The sequence below is a fragment of the Malaya genurostris genome, chromosome 2 (assembly GCF_030247185.1).
Source record: "Malaya genurostris strain Urasoe2022 chromosome 2, Malgen_1.1, whole genome shotgun sequence".
NCBI lineage: Eukaryota > Metazoa > Arthropoda > Insecta > Diptera > Culicidae > Malaya > Malaya genurostris.
Genome location: NC_080571.1, coordinates 303,151,609 through 303,172,870, shown reverse-complemented (window position 1 = coordinate 303,172,870; position 21,262 = coordinate 303,151,609). Strand labels below are relative to the sequence as shown.

The following is a 21,262-nucleotide window of genomic DNA, read 5'->3' as shown; positions in this document are numbered from 1 at the left end:
GATGGTTTCCGTTTTCTTGTTGATCGCAGTCTTGGGCTCGTCACTAGTTGCTGTAGATGCGCTTTTTACATTGATCGCAGTTGAACGCTAACGCCTACTACTGCCATTGACTGTAAAATGAACGATTCGCTTTAAAACATGATTGAGCTCTTATAATTCTCTAACTCCGACAATTTTTTTCTTCCGATACACGAAGAATCAAGATTTTAGACACAGTTTCTCGCAATTTGTGTTCAAGTTTTTTTTTCGATACAACTAAAACCAACTCGCAGAAAATAAGCTTTCGGAAAAAATTTCAATCGAGCTATTGTCCGTTTCTTCAAGATTCTGTTTATTCTGTTGATGTGTGTAGCAGTACAGTTTTGCATCACAACAATATTCCATGCTTTTGTTTATCTTATTTGGTTTACAACTTTTTATTTCCTGCTTCCATAATACTAGTCAACACCTAATCAATTTCACTAAATAGAGAAGTTCCATGCTGTGTTTTTATATTTATATATTTATGCATGCATTATTGTTATCTGGTATCAGAGTAGATGACTCTTCATAGTTCCAATCCAATAATTCCAATAGTTTTCGCCGCGTAGATACATGCTAGCAGCAGTTACAATACTTTTTTTCAATTCCGCGGGTTTTCTTTAAAAAAAAAAAGTTTTGTACAAGTGGTTATATAGACCGGTTAACGCTTATTTTCTCATCAGGATTATTAGCTAGTATGAACTTGTTTCATTGCCGCTGACGTGTCAGATTTCTTGCAATACGTTTTAATATGCCACTATGTTGCAGAGAAAAACGTCAACAATAGACATTATCAAAGTCATTGTCACTTTGTTACACACACTAAACGCTAATCAAATAGCTGACTTGAGTTATATTTTCGTCCAATTGTTTTTATCTTATTTTAACCATAATGAACCGAGCTCATATTTTGCCAAGTAAATTCATCTGAAGCGTCGGTCGGTCTTATAGGTAACTTCATTCTAAACCCTGAAACGGTGGGTCAATGAAACAATTGTTTATCTGTTCTAATGTTAATAACGTTGCGTTTGTTTGTAGTCACAATTAGATACTGTTTTCTTTAAATGTACAGGTTTTTTCTCCGATTCGTTAGTCCATAACTAGAATTGGTAAAAAGTAAAGACATATCTCAAAAGTTTTTTTTCTGCTCGGTGATGAAACCCAAAGTTGTTCGTCATATTACTATAGTATGTGTATATGTGTATTAAGTCTCGGTATAGCTGCTGACTCAATCGTATCGTGAAGGGACATAGTTTTGGTTCTGGGATCGTAAAATGGGATGGATGGTAAAATTCGGTGAGTGGTTCAAATAACGTTTTTGTTTTTCTCTAATCGTATTTCTTAACGGTTAACATTCATCATTACATAATTTATCTTACAGCGTCACAAGTGGAATGGTGTTATCGATTTTCTGTTCATTTCTTATTAAATTATGCTAACAGCATTTCTCAAGTTTGTCTAAATGTTGCTTCAATAGTATTCTGTTTATTTGTTTGTTATCTGTTGCTGATAGACGAAGGTTTCCGGTGATGACTATATTTTTAAGTAAAGACTTTTTTTTATACACAAGGCACATAGAGATAGAAAAAGTTTATTTCTCCTTGTTTTCAGTTTACAAGTCCAATGTTTTTGGATAGCCATGTATTCCAATTTCAATTTGTTTGTTCACAGCATCATAAGTGTTGTATTCGTTAGAAAATCGAAACGATGTTATTGTATATTCATAAATTGAATTGAAACATGTACTAGGAAACTTTTTCGAAGTTGCTGTATTGCAAAAGAGAACAACTTTAAGCAATGTGATAAACAAACGGAACCAACAAATGAGGAAGAATGGCTAAATGTAATACTCACACATTCATTGATTGTCATTAGAATTATTTAAACGATACTTGTTACGGAACACAAAACTAAAACCAATAATAAATTACCTTATTTACACGGTGTCTTATAGCTAACGTTACAGTCGAGAGTCGATAAATATCTAAAAGATTATGCTCACTTCGGAGATTCCTTTGCCAACAAGTACCACTGGTGCTACCTTTGCTTATTCATTCTCTAACTGTTAAGTATCACTTTTTTGCACTAATACCTACTGCTCACTATTCCGCCCAATGCGTTTTGACTGTTTTCTTACTACTGTCTACTGGTTAAAATATTCACTTTCCGTTATCTACTGACAAAATTCTCCAAACATCCTTTTATTGTTAGTGTTTGTTTCGTTCATAAATATTGTATCAGAACTTTTTGACACACAACATTTACAAAGGCGAAAATACAAACAAGTGATGGATACTGCTGTAATTTTGACATATGCTGTTTTTATTTGTTTGTGTGTATGTTCATTTTTCTTTATTATTGGTTAATGATGTTGCCCAGAAGTGCAATCATCGAAAAGTTTTACATTCAATTCAAATAGTGCGTTGCGTTTTGGTTTGGTTTTTCTTTACCTTGGTAGTTACAAGAAATCTTACTATACTAATTATTATGCTACTGATTTCATTTGCCCTTGATTGCTTTATTACTATTATACAAACACATCAACGTTAAATATAACTAGATAATATGTTGTCTAAAATAGCATTTCAATTACATTGCTGCATTTTTGTTTCGATCTACGTTACTGTTAAGCTAATTCCGTCCTGACTGTCCAGTGATTTGCTTTGGAGTATACTGCACACAAAAAATCGGCGAGATAGATCTCTATAGGTGAATTTTGATATCCCAGCAGTAAAAAACTCAATTCCTAATCAAATATTCGAGAATTAACATTTTAATAGTAATTTAATTGGTAATTATTCTATGAGAACAACCAGTCGGGCTGATTGGAACTGGTATCGTCCATTTTTCAATCTAGACTGTAATAAAATGGCAAAAATCACCTGACTTTTCAACTAAAACACTAAAAGATCAATGACAGTGTTGCAGTTGTCAATCGTATTTAAAGAACACTCGAAACAAGCTGTCGAATAAGTATTCATTACTCAGTCCATCTGGGAGAAAATGCGGGGGAGAAGCACTCATATACCTTCTGATTTCCGGAACCATTCTAGTGGAAATACCGTAACACAACACTTAATAAGTTGTGTGACTACCTAAAAACGCTTTTTTTTATTTGATTAGTACCTTACGAGGTAAACAGAAGTAAAAAATGACAAACTTATGCAACTATGTAACGAAAACCGCGAAAATTTTACCGCAGAGACGGAACTCGAACCCGTAGCTCCTATCCGGGGAAATTGTTTTGCCAACTAAACTACCCTGCACATGAAAACACATGAAGAGACAACCTAACTGAATAAAAGAACCGAGCATGCTTTGCTTTACTCGGCCGCTGCAGCACTCAATTATAATCCTATCTTTATGGAAACCCATCCGACAGTAAACGCTGATTTTTTTGGTCAATATCGATTTTATTCATCAATGTAATCTAATCATTACAATCATTCCAACGCTCTCAAACTTCTCTATGCCGTACTTTTAGCAGGATTTGTAATTTGTCTCAAATTCATTTCGAATTTGTACATCGTCAGAACAGAAGCATGTTTTATGCGAATTTTGCCGTAAAATTGTTTGAAGTTGCAGTTATGCAAAGTAATGTCATGCATTACATTCCTTATGTGGAATTTGGCCTTTCTGATTCAACAGACTTCGTTGCCGATTCTTAGCGCACAGAATCATCGCATGGCCAGTACATAACTACGATCCTACTGACACTAAGAATCCTTCCAAGTAGGGGCTCGAACATACGACTACTGGTTTGTAAGACCAGCGTCCTAGGCATTGAGCCGCCAACGCAGTGGAAATCTGTGATCCTAATTACATCGCAATGATGGTTGATGCTGAGAGATTTATCATTTTGACTCTATCAGAGGATCAAAACTTCTCCGATAATTCAATTTCCTAACAAAAATACTGATTTAACGTAGTGGAAACAAAATTTCAATAAAATTTATACACATTTTGTCGTGAATACGACTTACTTTAATATGGGGCGCCTTTTCAAAATTTACCCTCTGAGAGAGTGATAAGTTTTTGATCGTGAATATCTCTTGTTGTATCTAACGAATCAATATAATTTTTGCTACATGCCATCGGAAATATGATCACAATTTTATGATAAAATTTTCAGTTGTGTGACATAATCTCAAATAATTCAATTTTAAACTTTTCTGAAATGTTTGGTATAAACGAGTATCAAAGAGGATAATTCATAAGGCGCGTTTGCCTTTCTCGTATTTTGAAAGTTCACAGCTCAGTAATCTGTGGAAAGATTTATAAAATCTAACTACCAATAGAATCAAAATTTTTCAACTTAAACGTGTATAGCAACAGCATTGAAGTATTTAAATAGGACACTATTGAAAAACCTGTCTCATTTGACCCATGTCAACACCAGCCAATCAGAACGCGTTCTGAGGAAGAGAACAAAATATCTGCTTCTGTACATCAAATCGTTCGAGAAAAATGTTCCGAACAGTGCTTAATGTCGTAGTGAGTTCCACAATTTGGTCCTTCTGAAAGGCAGGAATGAATCCCGTACAGCATCCTGATAGATTCTTTCAACGAAATGCAAATCCGAAATGAAATAATCAACATTAAAATTCTATATGCTGCTATTTTTATAGCCGTTAGGACCACACATTAGTGAAAAAGCTACAAACGAAATCACTTAAAAAGAAACCTCTTACCAAAAATTGGATCAGTTTGGATTCTATCGCCACTGCGAGCAGATGTATTTTGTGTCGTTTGCAAAGCTAGTTTCGCTTCCGACAAGAGCGATTACGTCGCAGCTACTAGTCGTTTGCATTGGTGAAAAAACAACGAAATGGGGACAAAGGTGAAGAGCATCACACCAAATCAGCCGTTCCAATGGCTCTAAAAGATTTCTAAAGAACTATTAGGATTTCTTCTTCGCAAATCGAAGGTAAATATCTTCAGTTTAGTGCAAATCTAGAACAGTTTGAATAGATTTGTGCACTTTTCGCTGTGTGAAATTCACAGTAATCGAGATCAAGTGAAGCCTTCTTTGTTTTTGCGAAAAATGTGAAAAAGGGGAATGCTTGCATAATTCATACAATTGACCAACTAATTGATATTCGGAAGTGTTAGGGACATGTCAGTTGTTTTCGTATTCACGACATCCAGTTATGTCTCTGACATTACCCACTCGCCTTTTTTATGGGCATGATTTCTGAATCACTCAAAGTTACTCCGCAAGTGAGGGACATGCAACGCCCTTACATTAATTAAAGTTTCCGTATATTCAATACGTGTGAACAAGCTTATCCGTTATTAGCTTGCTCGCGGTTATTGTGATAATATGAATAGTTCCCTTAATTGATCTAGACAATCTTTAGGAGGCAACCAGTAGAAATGATACAGCTCTGGACATAACATAAGAGCAAATTCAGCAGGTAGAAGTTCTATAATCTGAAAGATCTATAATAGAGCAGAAACTGGAACAAACATATCCCCAACAAGCCGTTCTTTTTTTATTTATTCGACCAGTTTTTCTGTCAAATTTTAAACTGGTCTACGATGCCGTTCTATTTTTTGTATATTTGAAACACAAGTAAAACACTGTAACTGACATAAATTATGCATCTAGAACTAGAACATTAACGTATAAGAACGCAGGTTCGAGTCCTGTCTCTGAGCGTATCTTTTTTCCAATAAATCATTTTTTCTGTTAGTTTTTCATTCAGTTGGCCTCTCCAATATATATTTCCGCTCAGTCATTGCAAAAACTACTATCAATTCGTTCTCTTTACTAATACCAGAAACATTCAAAATTATGTTCGTCAGTCGTATTGCAATGAAAGACTCACATTCTCGAGGAGAATATAATCATACATTTGAAATTACCTCAAAGTTGTCTTAAGAACGGCATATTATAACACTTTCCCCTATATTCAATTTGAAAAAACAAATGAGTAAAATTAGTCTCCTTGAAGTCACTTTGCTTTGCCTTTCTTGAATAGCATATGCAAAACCACTCTTTCAGCAAAGACCCGGAGCTACGATTGTCATACATCAATCTATTCAGTTCGTTGAGATCGGGAAATGTAGATGTGCGTGAATTTCACTTAGAGATGGTCGAGCCGATTTTCACAAATTTAAATTCAAATAAAAGGTCCTATGTTCCGTTACTCGTCTATTGTAATAAATTCGGATTCGACCATCCTGATTCGACGGTTGAAGTGTAATTCCAAGTAACCAAAAGTTTCACATTTACTTAAACCATCCACTTTCTTGCTGGTTAAAAGTACACACGGAGCTTTTGAGAACTTGAAAATACAGAACAAGTTCCATGTGAACCTCCTCGCTGCGTAGAAGCTGACACCTCGTATGGACGCTGATTCCTAAACCGGATAAGAATAATTTAACGAGACTAGAACAAAATTTCAAGGTCGATGAGACAAATATTTACTCCAACAGGCAGCATGAATGTACTGATAGGATGTAACCATGAGTTTCACATCCAATATAGCAATTAACTTGGAAACTATTACTACTTCTTCTGCACAGTATACTCCAAGCTATCTGTGGCCTTATTCCAGCAGAAGTGATTCGAGACTTTGTGTTGTCAATATTTACCTAATCGTCTGATTAATTCAAAATACTGCCACTTTCAATTACCTACCACTTTTCAAATGTTTCCTATTTTCACACATCTATTCAATGCTTACCAGTTTGCATTTTAGTTTAATGTTATATTACCCGTCAACGAGTTGCGTGTTTCTCTTTACTGTTATTATTTTCACGGTTTCAATTGTCATATTTTTTTTATGTTCCTAGATTAAATATTCGCAGATTCTGAAATCTGTTACTGATTGAGACGTTCAACGTCATATCTTCTGAAATCAATAAAGTGTATGAAAACAAACGAAAAACTAATCTTAGATTCAAAGCAAATATGTACAGCTCACAGCGAATAACTGCTCAACCGCTTAAATCATGTTATGTTAGTTAGGCCAGTAGTTTCCGTACAACAGCAACAAAAAAATGGAATTCCGTTTTGTACGAACATCGGAAGAATAGTCTAACAACCGCCTAAAAAATACTCTAGCAGACGAACGTAGTTTCTATTACCCTGAAACTTCAGTCCTACGCAGATAAAGAAGCTCAATCTCCTTCAGCTAATAAAACCAATTCCTGTCCAAATTTGGGCAAAATTTTTACTGTAGGCATCATTGAACCAGGCTTCTCACCGAAGCGATGCTTTCCGTCGTTTTCTGTTCTAGAATCTACATGACTAGCTTAAGGATATCACTCCAGCTGAACGTGAGTATTGTTAACATTGTTTTCGTGTGCGTTCGACGAAGAAATAGACTTGGTAATGGCTGGGGTTACCGATCCGGCTCCTCCTCCACCTCCCCCACTGGTGCACAAATTGCCACTAGAATGCGACGTCGGTGGCAGAGTGACTATCGATGAACCGCTCGTCGTGCTGCTGTTGGTATTGAGATGTGTCAAAAACGTTTCCGAAATACACGCATGAGATTCTGCCTCCTTTTCAAGTAATGTTCTAGCCTAAATAATCAGTTAATATTAGAATCATAAAAGATTTTCTAACTCACTTTCCAACCTAACCTTCAAACGATGTTCCTCAAGTCCTTGTTTCACCTGTTCGTGCTGCCGTTGCAGTTCGTCTCGTTTTCGTTCGTATGTCGCTGTTAGGCGGACGCGTTCGGCAACACCCTTTTCCACCAGCGTTGAGTCAACTTCTCGCTTCATCCTAAAATAAATTCAATTGTTGGTCAAATATTTTTTTATTTAAACTCAATTTCGAGAATAAACAAACCTTTCCAATTCATCCTTGTCCTTATGAACCTGCGCAAGCTGCTTGACTTCATTTTTTCTCGAAAGCTGCAGTTGTCTCATCACCTCGCTGGTTTCCCGTTCCAGTTGTCCCTGCGGAAATTGCGTCGATTAGTATTGAAAAATAGAATCTTACCTTATTCCACTAACCTTAAGTTGTTTTATCTGATTTTCCTGCGATTGACGCAGTAGATCCTCGGCCAGGTTGTATATCACCTCGTGGTGTTTCTCCAGCACCTCCCGAAAACTACTCGCGTGATCACGACAGATCTGTTTCAACTTTTCTGCATGCGCACTGTTGTCACACGAGTCCGCATCGGTAGAACATGGCGGTATCCGTATGTTCATGTCTGCCATATTTTTACTGCTGAACCGTTTGACCAACTTGTTACCCATTCCAAATTTACTCTTCTTGATACCGTCACTGAGATCACCACTTTTCTGTGAGGTCACTTTAATTTTGTCCTTATCGTGACTCTTTTTCAGAGCCTTCAGTTCCTTTTCCAGCGCATCCCGTTTCTTTCGCAACTGTTTGTCCTCGAAGATTTTCTCCAATGGATCAGCAATTATTTTACCAGCATCGGACTGATCGGTGGATTGAGCTGATGACAGCCGTTCTTGCTGTTGGATTGTGGTTTGCTTATTCAACTGCGGACTATGATGATCAAGTGAAGCTTGTGCCACCGGCAAAGATACTACTTTCGATATCGCTTCCAAAGGTATTTCTCGTTCGTGCTGCACGGTGTCGTGGAGTCCTGCTGCATTTGGTGTTAATGGCTGCACACTCGGGCGATGTTTTGGACTTCCTGTCAGGTTGTCACTAGTTCTCAGTGTGTCCTTCCGAGTACCTACAGGAATAATCACAACTGCATGTTGGTATTATGACACATAAAACACGATCATACCATGCAGGTAAACAGAGGTAAATAATTTGAACATAAGATACACAAACAATGTTTTCTACGAGTACTTAAAAAAACCAGAGTCAATCTTACATGAATCTTCCTCCACTGGTTCCATATCTTCCTGCAGCACGGCCAGTTGTTCCGATCGTTTCTCTAGTTCACTTTGATACTTGATCGGGTTTGCCAAAGCTTCTGCCAGCTCCGACAGTCCATCGGGAACGTAATCCTTCACTACAATCGACAAAAATAACGTCGCAAGTGGAATGGGTTGGCCCACTTCCGTTCGCAGCGTGAGGTGCCTGTACCCGGGACAAAGTCCAATCACCGGAAGCACCCGATGCCCAATCAACTTTCCGCCTTCTTCGTAAGCCGCTACCCTGATACTAGCCAGTTCCGGTAGGACAACTTTCTTGAACACAAACGGCTCCTCACCGTAGATTGGATTCATGCCGTTATCTCGCACTATTTTCGAGCGGAATTTTTTCCTCACCGTGTCGGCCGGTAGGCCAAACATGTCCACCTCAACGTACGTGCCAACTTTTTTATCGGTCAGAAATTGACCGGACATCACCGTCACTATCACCGTTCCAGCAATGATACCATCGACCTGGCAAATACAGAGTAATGCGTAGTAGTGGTTAGAGTTTTTCATTCACGCCCTGTATTGCACATGTTACCGTGCTTTCAGCGAACGGATCCAACCGTCGGTCCTTTCGCCTCATAAACTCCGGCTTGAGCAGGAAACCGCAACGATGATTGTACTCGAACAAACCCAAATTAAGTTGCATAGCGAGATCAAGGGTCTGGTAGTTGAGTGCCACCAATTGGCATCCGGCATTCCAAAATAACTGCAAATGAAAGGATCAGTGAGTTTTTAGTATGTATAGTAAATTGTGAATTATCATGCGCCTCCATGAAATCGACATGGATTAACTCAATGCTGAATGTTATACACGTACGTATCCTTCATTCAAGTTCTAGTTCTGAGTATCATTTCATAAAACTGTTGGTGAGTGTCGCATATAAACTACAAAATTTATTATTTTTAGATTATCACCTTTTTTCCCGGAACGAAATGGGGTTGAGGTTGCTCATTTCGACTGCCTTAACCCCATTGTAGGTATTAATCTCTAAATTAAAAGAGGTAACTAAAGAGATTCAAAACCTCTATCGAATGAGATAAAATTTAGTAAAGTTCTATTGAAACTTTTGGAAAAATATGTATAAAACTATTTACTCAATTATTTTTTCAACAAATTTATTTGTATCATGTAAATCAAACGACTCAATTCAGTCCAACGAAGACCAATCGAAATCCAATGAAACTTTGCTAAAAAGAGCAGGCAGGAGACAGAATCAGATATGGAACGATACCAACCATAAACGTCGTGTCTTTGCTGATTGCGTTCTTGAAATAGATGAAAATAATCCTGAATTTCATCGAAAAATCACGTGAACTGATTACATGTCGGTGTAAGTGGCCTATTTAGGCAGGCGAAAGGGGCAATGTTTTTAGGAGTTCAGAATTAGGAATCAGAACTAATTGCAGGGTGGCAAGTTAATTACCGAATTCAATTTCCCGTATTTTCCCCGATTTTTGAGATAAAAATTCCCGGTATTTGGAATAGGCTCAAATCGCCCATGTTTAGCTTTTTTTTATTTGTTTTTCAAACTTTAAACAGATATCCCATGTCCAAAAAGGATCATTGTAATAGGCCCGATAATTGAGGATTCGAATACTTTCCAGGCATTTCGATGTATATATAGAAAATATTCATTATAACATGTGCATATAAGAAAGGAAAAAAGCAATTTTCAAGTCATTCAAGGGTTTTAGTCACACCGATTTCTTCGGAATGTACAAGACTGTTTTTATTGTTTTTTTGGTATACATATGATTGAAAATAAATCAAATCGTTTGAGAAATTCTCGTTTTGCGATCCGATTCTATACGGGCAGTTGATAATTGGGATAGCACCATTTTACTATTGCCGCTTATTCTAACTATGTGCATATAACCTTTGTATAAGTTGTATCTAAAAAAAACTGGGAATGTCCAGACCAGGGTTTTGAAATATTGTATATTGTAACCTAGTATGAGAATCATCAAGTCGAATTATCTGCGATAATTGTCAACCTGCGATTCTCTCTTGGTAAATTCATCACAGCGCCTATCATTGCCGGAATGTATATATTTTGTTAAGGGCTGTGAAATACTCAGAGTATGAAGGGGAGCGAAGAAATGTAGAAAATTCTCTCACGGTTCATGCATTGAGAGAAAGCGAGTTCTTGTAGCATCTTCTACCAGATTGAAAATGTTGTATACAATGTAGAGAAATATCAAGCCGCTTTCTGCCAAATTATCGGCAATCACCAACACTGATGATGGCACAGCACATCTAACATAATGTCTTCATGGCCAGGGCTTTGGCCATGGTATAATAAATTATTATATGGACATATACTGTTTAAATTATGTCACTTTCAAGCACATCTGTTCAATGAACGATGGCCTCAGATAAATTATCATGCTGTGATTGTGATGAAAACCAATTATTAACGAAGTCCTGTCAGACCAAAAATTTGAATTGAATTTAAAATCATTAGATATACGTATACCTAAGATTTCGCAAAACCGTTCGGCTGCCAGGACTTGCTCTTTTAAAACACCATTTTCTCCTAATGTATCTGTTAGTCAATAAACAATGTTTACGATTTCAATGCGTTGATGGGCAAATAAATCAAATCAGAAAAATAATCAGGAAGTACGAGTTCTTCATGATGAACTCTCCGTTGGTTTTAAATTAGCTTTATTTCCAATAGCTTAACTAATTTATCTTCTATGAGAAATCTTTCTACAATTGATCTTACTGTAGCAGATCAATCAATAACATTCAGGGTTTCAAATTAAGCAATGATTCGTTGAATTAGTTATATATTCTACCAGCTTAGACCTAATCGACTAGAAAACTATCGAATGTAAACCCTGAAATTGTTTTGGGAAATATAGCCGTATATAATTTAAATCATTACTTTATTAACGTTCCAAAAGCTCAAACTAAATTCTTTTCACCTTCAAATATCAACGTTCTTGTGATCCTACTATAGAATAGTTGAGGACCTTTAAAAGAAAATTAAACATAGATTCACTGAACAAATCAATCCATTTTCTAAATCTTTCTAAGATTCTATACTGGTCCTCAGAAACCAGTTTCAACTCCCAAAAAAGCAACTCAAATACTTCCTGTAAACGGTGAATAAGGTCAAAGTCGACAACTCTTTCAATTTTGTGAGTCCTTTTGACATCTCACAGAAATATAAGCATAACACAAGTATTGTCTCAAGACGACATTACTGAGACAAATTATGATGCAATCATTAGCAAACTTAAAAACATGAAGACTCTTAAAAATGTTCAATTATTTCATTAAAAAATTTTTCTATGTTACCTTGAGATTTTGCCATAAATTTTGCAGGTGTGTTGAATACTTATTCAAAAATTTATTAAAAATCCAACAGAAGCATCCAAATTATTTTTATTTTTTCAAAATGAGCTTTCATTACGCTGTTATTGATAACAACTAAAAAACTCTGATGCTTCCTGTTTGATTTAAAACTGCTTGCAAGCCTCTAAAAATTGTTGGACGAGACATGGGGTGTTGGCCCAATTTCCAATGGACAATAAGTTATTTCAACACTTGTACTAAACATTTCGCTCAAACGCAAAATTTCGATTACCGGCACCCAAAGGTGTTCGGTAACCGGCATCCCATTTTTTTCGACAAATCACTAAAAATTGTTAGTGATATGCAGAGATACCAAGTCTTCAAATTTGTCTATAAAATATCAAATTTCTTAGTTAACATGTAAACCTTTATTCGTATAAAGGCTCTTTACAGACTTTTGAAACTTCGATTCGTCAGAAATTACAGACTTTTGAAAATTGACGCGATCTATTCTTTTTGCTAGCCTAAACTTTTAACTTTATATTACCTGGCATCTCTGGTGATATGTAACAGGTGGACAACTTGACGGCTTCAATACATCCGTCATATAAGTAAAAACTTTGGTTCTCTGGTTCTGTTAGCCATGGCGACTCCAAACAAATCGCCCAATTCAAGGAAAATGAACTTTAATGCACTGATAAATGCCATTAAACGTTGCTTAGTGGATAAGAAGCCAATAAATTCGACTGCGACTACGTATTCAATCCCTCGAAGTCGGTTGAAGATCGGTCTAATCAACACCAAAGGCGCCATCATCCAAATCATCGGCCAAGAGAGCCTATGAGAAGTTATCATCAGACAATGAAGACTTTGGTCCTCCGAAAGGACTAAATTCCGTTTTTTCTTTGAATAATTACAGTGTTTACTTACATTTTTCCATTTCAGCGAATTTTCTTGGGGTGCCGGTAACCAAACGCCTTTTTTGAAATGGCCGAAATTTATCAGTTTACTAAATTGATAATATTTTTTTTTCAATCGATTGAATCGACTAGGTTTTTTTTTTGATTTGTTAGCCAAGGACTTTAGCTTTCCAATGTTGTATATATGTCCGCATAATGTGCATTTGGTCAGAAGTTATAAGCTAAAAAGAAAAGGGTGCCGGTAACCGAACACTCTCCGCTTCGAGCAGAAGTAAATGCGACATCCCATAAGGGATACCAAACAATCTGCTAAAACCTATTTGAGGTCAATACAAAAATGATTCATTCACTTCCGGAAGAACGATGAACCCCTCTGACTATAGCTCCTTACCACATTGGATGAGAAACGATAGAATATGATTTAATTTTAAGCTCTGCATATACAGACTCAACCATGTATGGAGAACCAAAAACCCGGATACGTAACTGCGTCAATGCGGGACAGTTACACATCAGATGATATGAAGTATCGTAATCGCATTCACACAAATCACACGAATAATACTCAGAACACTGAACAGTAGTCATGTGATAATTGAGTTTGCAATGATGCTTGGAAAAATGCAGTAGACATTTTGACAATTTCAGATTTAAATCTGGTAAAAATGCTTTTGTCTGAGCGCAAGCTTGTGCTTTATCCAACTAGTTGAGAGTGGTAATGCTGGTTCAGGACCAACGAAATGATTCGTTGCACCAGCTCTAGTCAACTCATCAGCCCATTAATTTACAGTAATACCAGAATAGCCGGGTACCCATAAGAAGTAAACAGCATTTGAAATGCTGATGTCTTCAATTTCAGTGAACTATTCGAACTGAGTGCTTTTAAAGCTGTCTAACTGTCGGAACAAGAATAGATTCGTTTACCACAGATTCACACATCGACACACAAAAAATGGTGAACATGGCCAAACACTGCTCTGAATCATCAACACGTTGTTGTTTTTGATCGACTGTGAGTAAACGCGGCACCCAGTTTGAAAAGAGCTTTCGCATGGTCAAACGCTCATGTATAACTGTAAATACACGGCCTTCTGATATCTTTACGGCTTCAGCTGTCTCACGTAAATACAATGTACTAGTAGGTACAACCAATTTATGAACTTTTTTATGTTTTCGTTAGTCCAAAACCACAATGGACGACCAGAACATTCATCATCATCGGTGTCTGTAGGACCACGTTTAAATTTAGCAAATCAATAACAAACGTATACATGGATTTTAAGGCAAATTGAATTCAAGCACTTTTTTGTATTGTATGGAAAAAAACCTTTTGTCAAATTGTTGCTTAAAAATATTTTTCCGTGCGATCGACGTTCCGCAAAACCCGCAAATTCTAAAAATTTTATTGGGCACCCTACCTGGGAGTTGTGTGCTAGCTATCCAGGCCCGTACCCAGGATTTCATTTCGGGAGGGACCCAAAGATTAAAAAATCATGTTAGTAAAGATGTACCTAATTCTAGGTGTGCCTTTTACGGGTGTTTTCAACAGACACTTTAAACTTTTCCACTGGAACTGATATATTACATTTCATTACGTTTACGTTTCTGTTTCTGATTTCGGGAGGGGCCAGGACCCCTCGGCCCCCCTCTGGGTAAGTGAATGTATTTTTTGTTACATACATGTTCTACGATACGATTCCAAAGTCAATTTAACAGTATGATGATCGTATAATCCTACTCTCCCCGAATAATATTCATATTCATATTCGTTAAAACCGGTAATAAATTCCATTCATTATTACAATTTTCACCGGAAGAAGAAAGTAATATAATAAGCATGAGCTGTATTCTGAGTAAATCAAATTTAGATCCCGCTTACAATCGTTCTCTGCGTGTAATTTAAAAGTAGTTACTACAACAGTGGAACACCCACCTAGTGAATGAATTTTTAATGTCTTTCGAAAGGAGAAAAAAAACATTCTGCCGAATAAAACGAATCGCTGTCGCGTTTGCCAAACGTTCCACGCCGAAAACGCTTGTCACCGTCCCGTGGGGAGTGTCACGTGTCGCGAGACCAAGACGCGCTAGTGCACTTAAGATTTCACACAATTCCGTCTTCAGTGACGCAATTTCCCATAAAAGTCTGCCAATAAAAACAAACAGCGCGCTCGTCGTGGTGGGCACAATCTACTGTTACCGTTCGTCCCTTCACTCACCTGTGGCATAAAGTTGGAACTGTCGAAACGCGTTCCCGCCGGATAGACACGCGACAGCTGATGTTTGTTGTAGTTGACAAACTCAATCGGTCGTTCCTTCAGCAGCGTGGTCGCCTGTTTCTCATCAAATGAAGACATCTCGTAGTAGCGTGCCTTCTCTGTAGCGAAAAAAAAAAGATCGAAATGAAACGAAACAGGGAATGCATGGGTGGTGGGCATGGGCGAGTCATTAGAGCACAAAAATTAATTACTGCTTGCGGACGCTCGCTTTCCCACCTCAGCTCGGGAAAGGGAACATACTTACTTTCGGAGTTCTCAAAACTACTAAAATGTACAGGTTGAACGTAATTCACTAGGGCGGAAATTTCCGCCCCTGCTTCAGTCTCTTTTGTCTGCGGTACTTTGTCCGCTTCGGTGGATCCGATTGTTCCGACTGGTTCACCCGGCATCGATTCGTCCTCACTGGAGCTGTCGGTGTCCGATGATCCGGTGCTTTCTTTTGAACTCTGGCGGATTTGCTGTTCTCGAAGAAAAACGGGATACGGGGTTAAATTGTTGATAAAGGCAGAGAAGGGCGAGGTTCGGCGAGAAAGAATTAAATTACAATCAATTGCTTGATTTCAGCTGAACAGAAAGAATGTAATCAATGTTGGTGAAGCAGATAGAAGAGTTTATCAGCAGCTGTGGTTTGTAAGGATTCTTGTTACATCAACCGCAACAAAAAATCACGACCAACACAAATTTATGTTTCAATTGGATAATTTTCTTTAAACAATTGCTAAAGTCGAAACATAGTAGAGAATAAATCCAATAATTCAATATCATGTCTAAGTTGCCATGTGGTAATGCACCGTAAGTCACGATTTTGACTAGTCATAAATTTACTGCTTCAACACTGCCTTGTTGCCAAAGATTTTTTTCCTGCAAAAAGGCGTAATGGTAATGCCAAAAACATAGTCAGACTAATGTCTGACGTAAGACGAATAGTTCAGGTAAACAAAATATTCACCAAATAACACCAAATGCTGTTTTTGGAGATAAGGCTGGAATTGAAATGTTGTATAAATAGAATCCAGAACTCAACTCAATACAAAAAATTTGATAATAAGCAAATTTCGTCTAAGAACTTTTTTATCTTTCGTACTATAATACCGTAAAAACCATATTTCAACCATATTAATATTTCTTCAGTGCGTTTCGTCACCAATGTCACACTAATGGACACAATGTGCCAGTTATTATTTTGTGACATTAGTGACGAAACAGTAAATAATTTGAAGGGTTTTTGCATCAAAAGCGATTTAATTCATTCCAGTGATTATTATTTTGCATTAAAAGCGATTTAATTCTTTCCAGTGAGTATTAAAAAAAACTATAATCAATTTTTTTCTCTCGTTAGTTTCACCTTTTCGATTGCAAACGTATAATGATGCTAGTATTTAAAGAGAGCCTTTCCATTCAGCCAGCGTCAGTATTGATTTGATTCAAATTGTGAGCGTGTTAAACAGATTGGTGGGAGTGTGTAATGTGTTCTCTTCCGGGAAAATTCCACAGGGGCTAGACTGACAAAAGAGTCACACAGTTGCCGTGAAAAGTCTGAGTAAGCACGGAGGTTTTGTTCATGTAAATTGATTCCTTCTTATTCAGAAAAAAAATATTTGACAATGCGATTTCTTCGAATAGGGAAAGTTGCCGGTCTAAAGTTTTGTGTGGATAACAAATTCAACAAAGTAAAATGTGGTTCCATGATAGTAATTTCATGGTTTAAATAGAAACTTTGTGTTACTTTGAACTTTTAAAACATGTAAACAGTTTTTCGAGCAGTTTGTCAAGCAGGTTTTTTGAGCAATTAGTTTATCGTTTTTCCACCGTTCTCCGAGCAGTTTTTCTAGTTCGACTATTTCTTTTCAAACTGTTTTCAATCAGGCTTTTGGAGCAGTTTTGATTTTCCACTATTGCTCGAGCAGTTTTTTGAGCGGTTTTTGAGCTCACTTTGAGCAGATTTTTATCATTAAAAAACTGTTCCTCAAGCAGTAGTTTTTCGCTCAGTTTCAAGCACCAAAAAGTGACATCTTTTGTTCTTAGATAAAGGTAGTTATCATTGAACAGAAATTTATTTCCCGTGTTCATTTTAATTGGGCTTCATAACACTGAAGTCAGTTTTATGTGGCGAATTCGCATAAAAAAAAAACTTCCAAATGTCGCATAAATTTGAAAATTTGTATTAAAAACCCAAAAACTACAAAACGTTGTATGCTAGAAATGCGAGAATAGGTGAAATAAAATGAATTTCAAAAAATTCGATTCGAGGATTCTAGGCTCTAAAATTGACAACTCCAGAGAGTCAATTTTTACAACAAATTTTTGTTTTCGCGATTTCGATGTTCCATAAATTTGATTTTAAATTCAAACTCCAATCTCATCAGTAGCACAATTCTACGAAAGTCTTTTTTTTCAAAAAGTCCGAGAGTCGATGTCTTCATATTTTTTTTGTTTGAAATAACACAAAATTTCGAGAACTCGTGTATTTCCAAAACATCTATTATTAAAAATTGGAAATTAAACGCTTTTTTTCGAAAATTCGCATAAAAACCCGCAAAACCTCGAAATTTTACATAACGAATCGCGTAAGTATGATAATTAACTTGAAAAAGTCTTATAAAAGAGCTTAGTTTCTAGAAATTTGAAAAATCACCGAAATTTAAAAAAAAATGAAGAATTTTCTATTTGGATCGAGGAATAAATTTCAATCGTTTAAGCGTATATCTCACCAACAGCATGTTCAATGATAGATTTCAAGGCATCAATTGAGTTTAACTTTCCCCAGCTTAGGATGGATTTAACGTGGTCCAGTGAAAATAGTTTGACCGTACCTGAACTCAATTTCCCATCAAACTTGCCTCTCAGTTGGTGCATGTTTTTTTCTCTCTGCCACTATAGATTGAAGAGTGCTTATGTACATGATTTTCGGTAGGCCTTTTACATACGTTTTTAACAGATACTTTAATCTCTTCCACTTGAACTATAATTAATAAGTATTTAAATAAAATTTGTAACTGTGACCAAGAGAAGGTTATTGTATTACATTTCGTAACGATCACTGTCATACCATTTCAATCGCACATGTCTAAGACCTTCTAAATGTCCATTTCTAGAGTACAAAAATCCACAAGACCTGTGATAAATTTTGAGGAGTGGTCCGAGCTAGCTCCTTTACTTCGCGACTCGTGGAGAACGGAAAACATCTTCTAAATTTGTAGGTCATATTAGCTGATGGCCATACAAATTTGCTTTGGCTATATAGATTTCGGTATCAGGTTCCGGAAGTAGCGATCTGAAATTCCGAAACGGAACTCACATCGATTTCTTAGAGATGGCTGGAGGTTTGTATACAGATAATAGTTCGAGGAGGCCAAATCAGGTAAACAGTGTGGATGAGCAAGTAGTTGGAGCCCTAAACCGTTGATTTTAACCATGGTAGCGATGCTCATGTGCTTGATGTAATCCATTAATGCACGCTAATACTTGTATTGAGGTAGTTCTTGAAAAGTATACTATGACAATCCCATAAAACCGGCATCATGAACTTCCGACCCATTGAGCCTCCATTCCAGGCACTCGTTCCACTTCGAAGCACAACTTCAGTCCATTGTCGGATAATCATTATGTTCTCTAGCGTTTAATGATGGATCTAGCCAAACATGTACTCGAAGTGCACTTGCGTTCGTCTTTTTAGTCCTAAGTAAGTATGTGCGGGATCCTACGGCAGGATAACTTTCTCATCTGTAGAATCTTCCCAACAATAGTAAGCTCGCGCACTTTCTCTTTCCGATCATCCAGTAAAATTCACTGTTTTTATATTTTCGTTTATTTTGCACCGCATTTAACCTCCTTTTTATTTAGTTTTGATACTGTTCGCTTCGTATCAAACTTTTTTTTCTCTTTCTGATTTCGGGATCCGGATCCCGTGTATCAGAAATTAAAGTCCACAGATTTTTTTTAATTTACAGGCTTTTTCAACCCTTATATAGACATTTGAAAATTTCACCTGTCATCTCCGAATACAAGTCCTCCATTAAACATATCCTGATATCATTAAATGAGCCTACATCGACTATTGTCTGAAGATTATGTCGGCCCATAAACCTGCTGAAATGCTTCTGGTAGCTTTTTACTCCAAAATCGACATGGCTATGTATTCATATTAATAATGGTTATGATAAAATTTAGTCTCTTTCTGCGAGAAAACAATTTCCTAATAAAAAAAGCACATCCAGCATTTCAGAGAAGCAAGGAATCCTAGAAAACCAAGCTCATACAAATTATCATTCAATTTGAATAAATCTTCCATACGCTGTAATACTAAAAAACTTCCATACACTGCAAAACTGATATAGATGATATGCATCGGACTCTACAGAGCAATCATAAAAGATTACTCAGTAATTTCTCTGCAGGACTAAATTTACGGTTAACACTAACACTTAAGTTAGGCTGAACAAAAGAAATACCTTTTCTACGTTTCATCTTCGTCTCTTCAGTTCAACTTCAACTGCTAAGTAGAGGGAAAACTGCTCTCCCTTGAGTATTACCACATTGCTTTTTGAGGAAAATATGAAAATTGTGATAGGAGTCTTGGGTCATTCGTGTTTTCTTGAAAAGTATCGAAGTAATTCATTTAATTTTTTTATTGTAAGTAAAGTGAGTGTTTTCAATGATCACCATCAAACTTTTATCAAAAATATTGGATTACTTCGAATAAAATAAAATAACCTCATTTTTTCGATGGCAATGTAAATTTTTCGTTTCAAGATTTTTTATCATTAAATTGATAGAATGTTAGTTTTTTGTCTTCAGTTTTGCAGAGAATAAAGAAATGAAGTATCACAGAATATGATTTTATCGATTTTATTACATTTCGAGTGTTGCAAAAAGTAACTGATAAATAAAGATCTTAGAATACACAATCGGCTGCCCTGGACTACTGAGCAGTAGGTAACCCTGGGCCATTGGTTATGAACAGAGAAAAAAGACAAAATATCAGCTACGGACCTGAAATGTTCCGTTTCGAACAAGTCGTCGTAAGAAGTCGTCAATACCTAGAAAATTAGTAAAAACATAAACGTTAAGTGAGTGTATTGCGTTAAGTGTAGAACATAATTTCGCTTCTAATAAATATTATTTTTAATTTGAATTTTTACTAGAAGTAATATCGTAAATTATGATACAATATTATATATCATAATTTACGATTTTACTTCTAGTAAAAATATGAATTTGTGAGCAAACACCACCTCAATCATTTTTCTCTTTACACTAAACAGTATTGTACAATTTTATCAATTGAAACAATCATAAATTCAACTATGATAGATGTGATCCATGACACCCTTCACCCTTTCAAGTTTAGTTTTTATGTAAAAATTACAAAAGAATCTTTTTGAAAAATAACTAAAGTAATTACACAGTAAGGTATACTGAAATGGCAGAAAGTGGGATTTTTAAATAATATTCATTTACAGTTTTTAAAAAATGGGAAGTAAAAAATGACCGAAGGCTGCCGACTCTTTCCTACTCCAATAGAGTAAATGTTTAAGTCTTCACTCGAGTGATGACCTCAACATTTAGGTAAATGTAAGATTGCCCTAGGTGTTGTCATGGCAAAATTGAAGTAGATAACGACCTAATTTTGGATAGCTCATAGAAGAGCTCGCCAATGAGTGACTTCTTCTAAAAAAATAAGTAAACTCGATTTTCAGTGTACACTAGCAGTTCAACATGAACTGCTAAGCACTATCAAATAAATTTGATTAGCTCTAAGGTTGCTGTCAGAGTGAGCGCGGAAAGCGAAGCGTTATGATTGGATGCACTGTTATCGCATCACGTTCACTGTGACATGCTTGCTTCGATTGAATGTAACAAACTTGCAC

At 36.4% G+C, this 21,262-nt stretch overlaps 1 protein-coding gene across 3 annotated transcripts in view; it reads right to left on the bottom strand.

Annotated features, from left to right (window-relative positions):
* Positions 1–307: 307 nt before the first annotated feature.
* Positions 308–21,262, bottom strand: part of LOC131430868 (1-phosphatidylinositol 4,5-bisphosphate phosphodiesterase classes I and II) — a 340,169-nt gene continuing 319,214 nt past the window's right edge. For 2 of the 3 annotated variants that reach the window (XM_058596106.1, XM_058596108.1), the window contains exons 12-19: positions 15,637–15,850; positions 15,333–15,490; positions 9,428–9,598; positions 8,841–9,357; positions 7,996–8,711; positions 7,829–7,938; positions 7,618–7,762; positions 308–7,557 (exon numbers count right to left, since the gene is read on the bottom strand). In XM_058596106.1, the coding sequence (XP_058452089.1) occupies positions 7,294–7,557; positions 7,618–7,762; positions 7,829–7,938; positions 7,996–8,711; positions 8,841–9,357; positions 9,428–9,598; positions 15,333–15,490; positions 15,637–15,850 (2,295 nt within the window). In that variant the 3' untranslated portion in view covers positions 308–7,293. The remainder of the gene's footprint in view (positions 7,558–7,617; positions 7,763–7,828; positions 7,939–7,995; positions 8,712–8,840; positions 9,358–9,427; positions 9,599–15,332; positions 15,491–15,636; positions 15,851–21,262) is intronic. The other variant, XM_058596107.1, reaches the window with a different exon arrangement.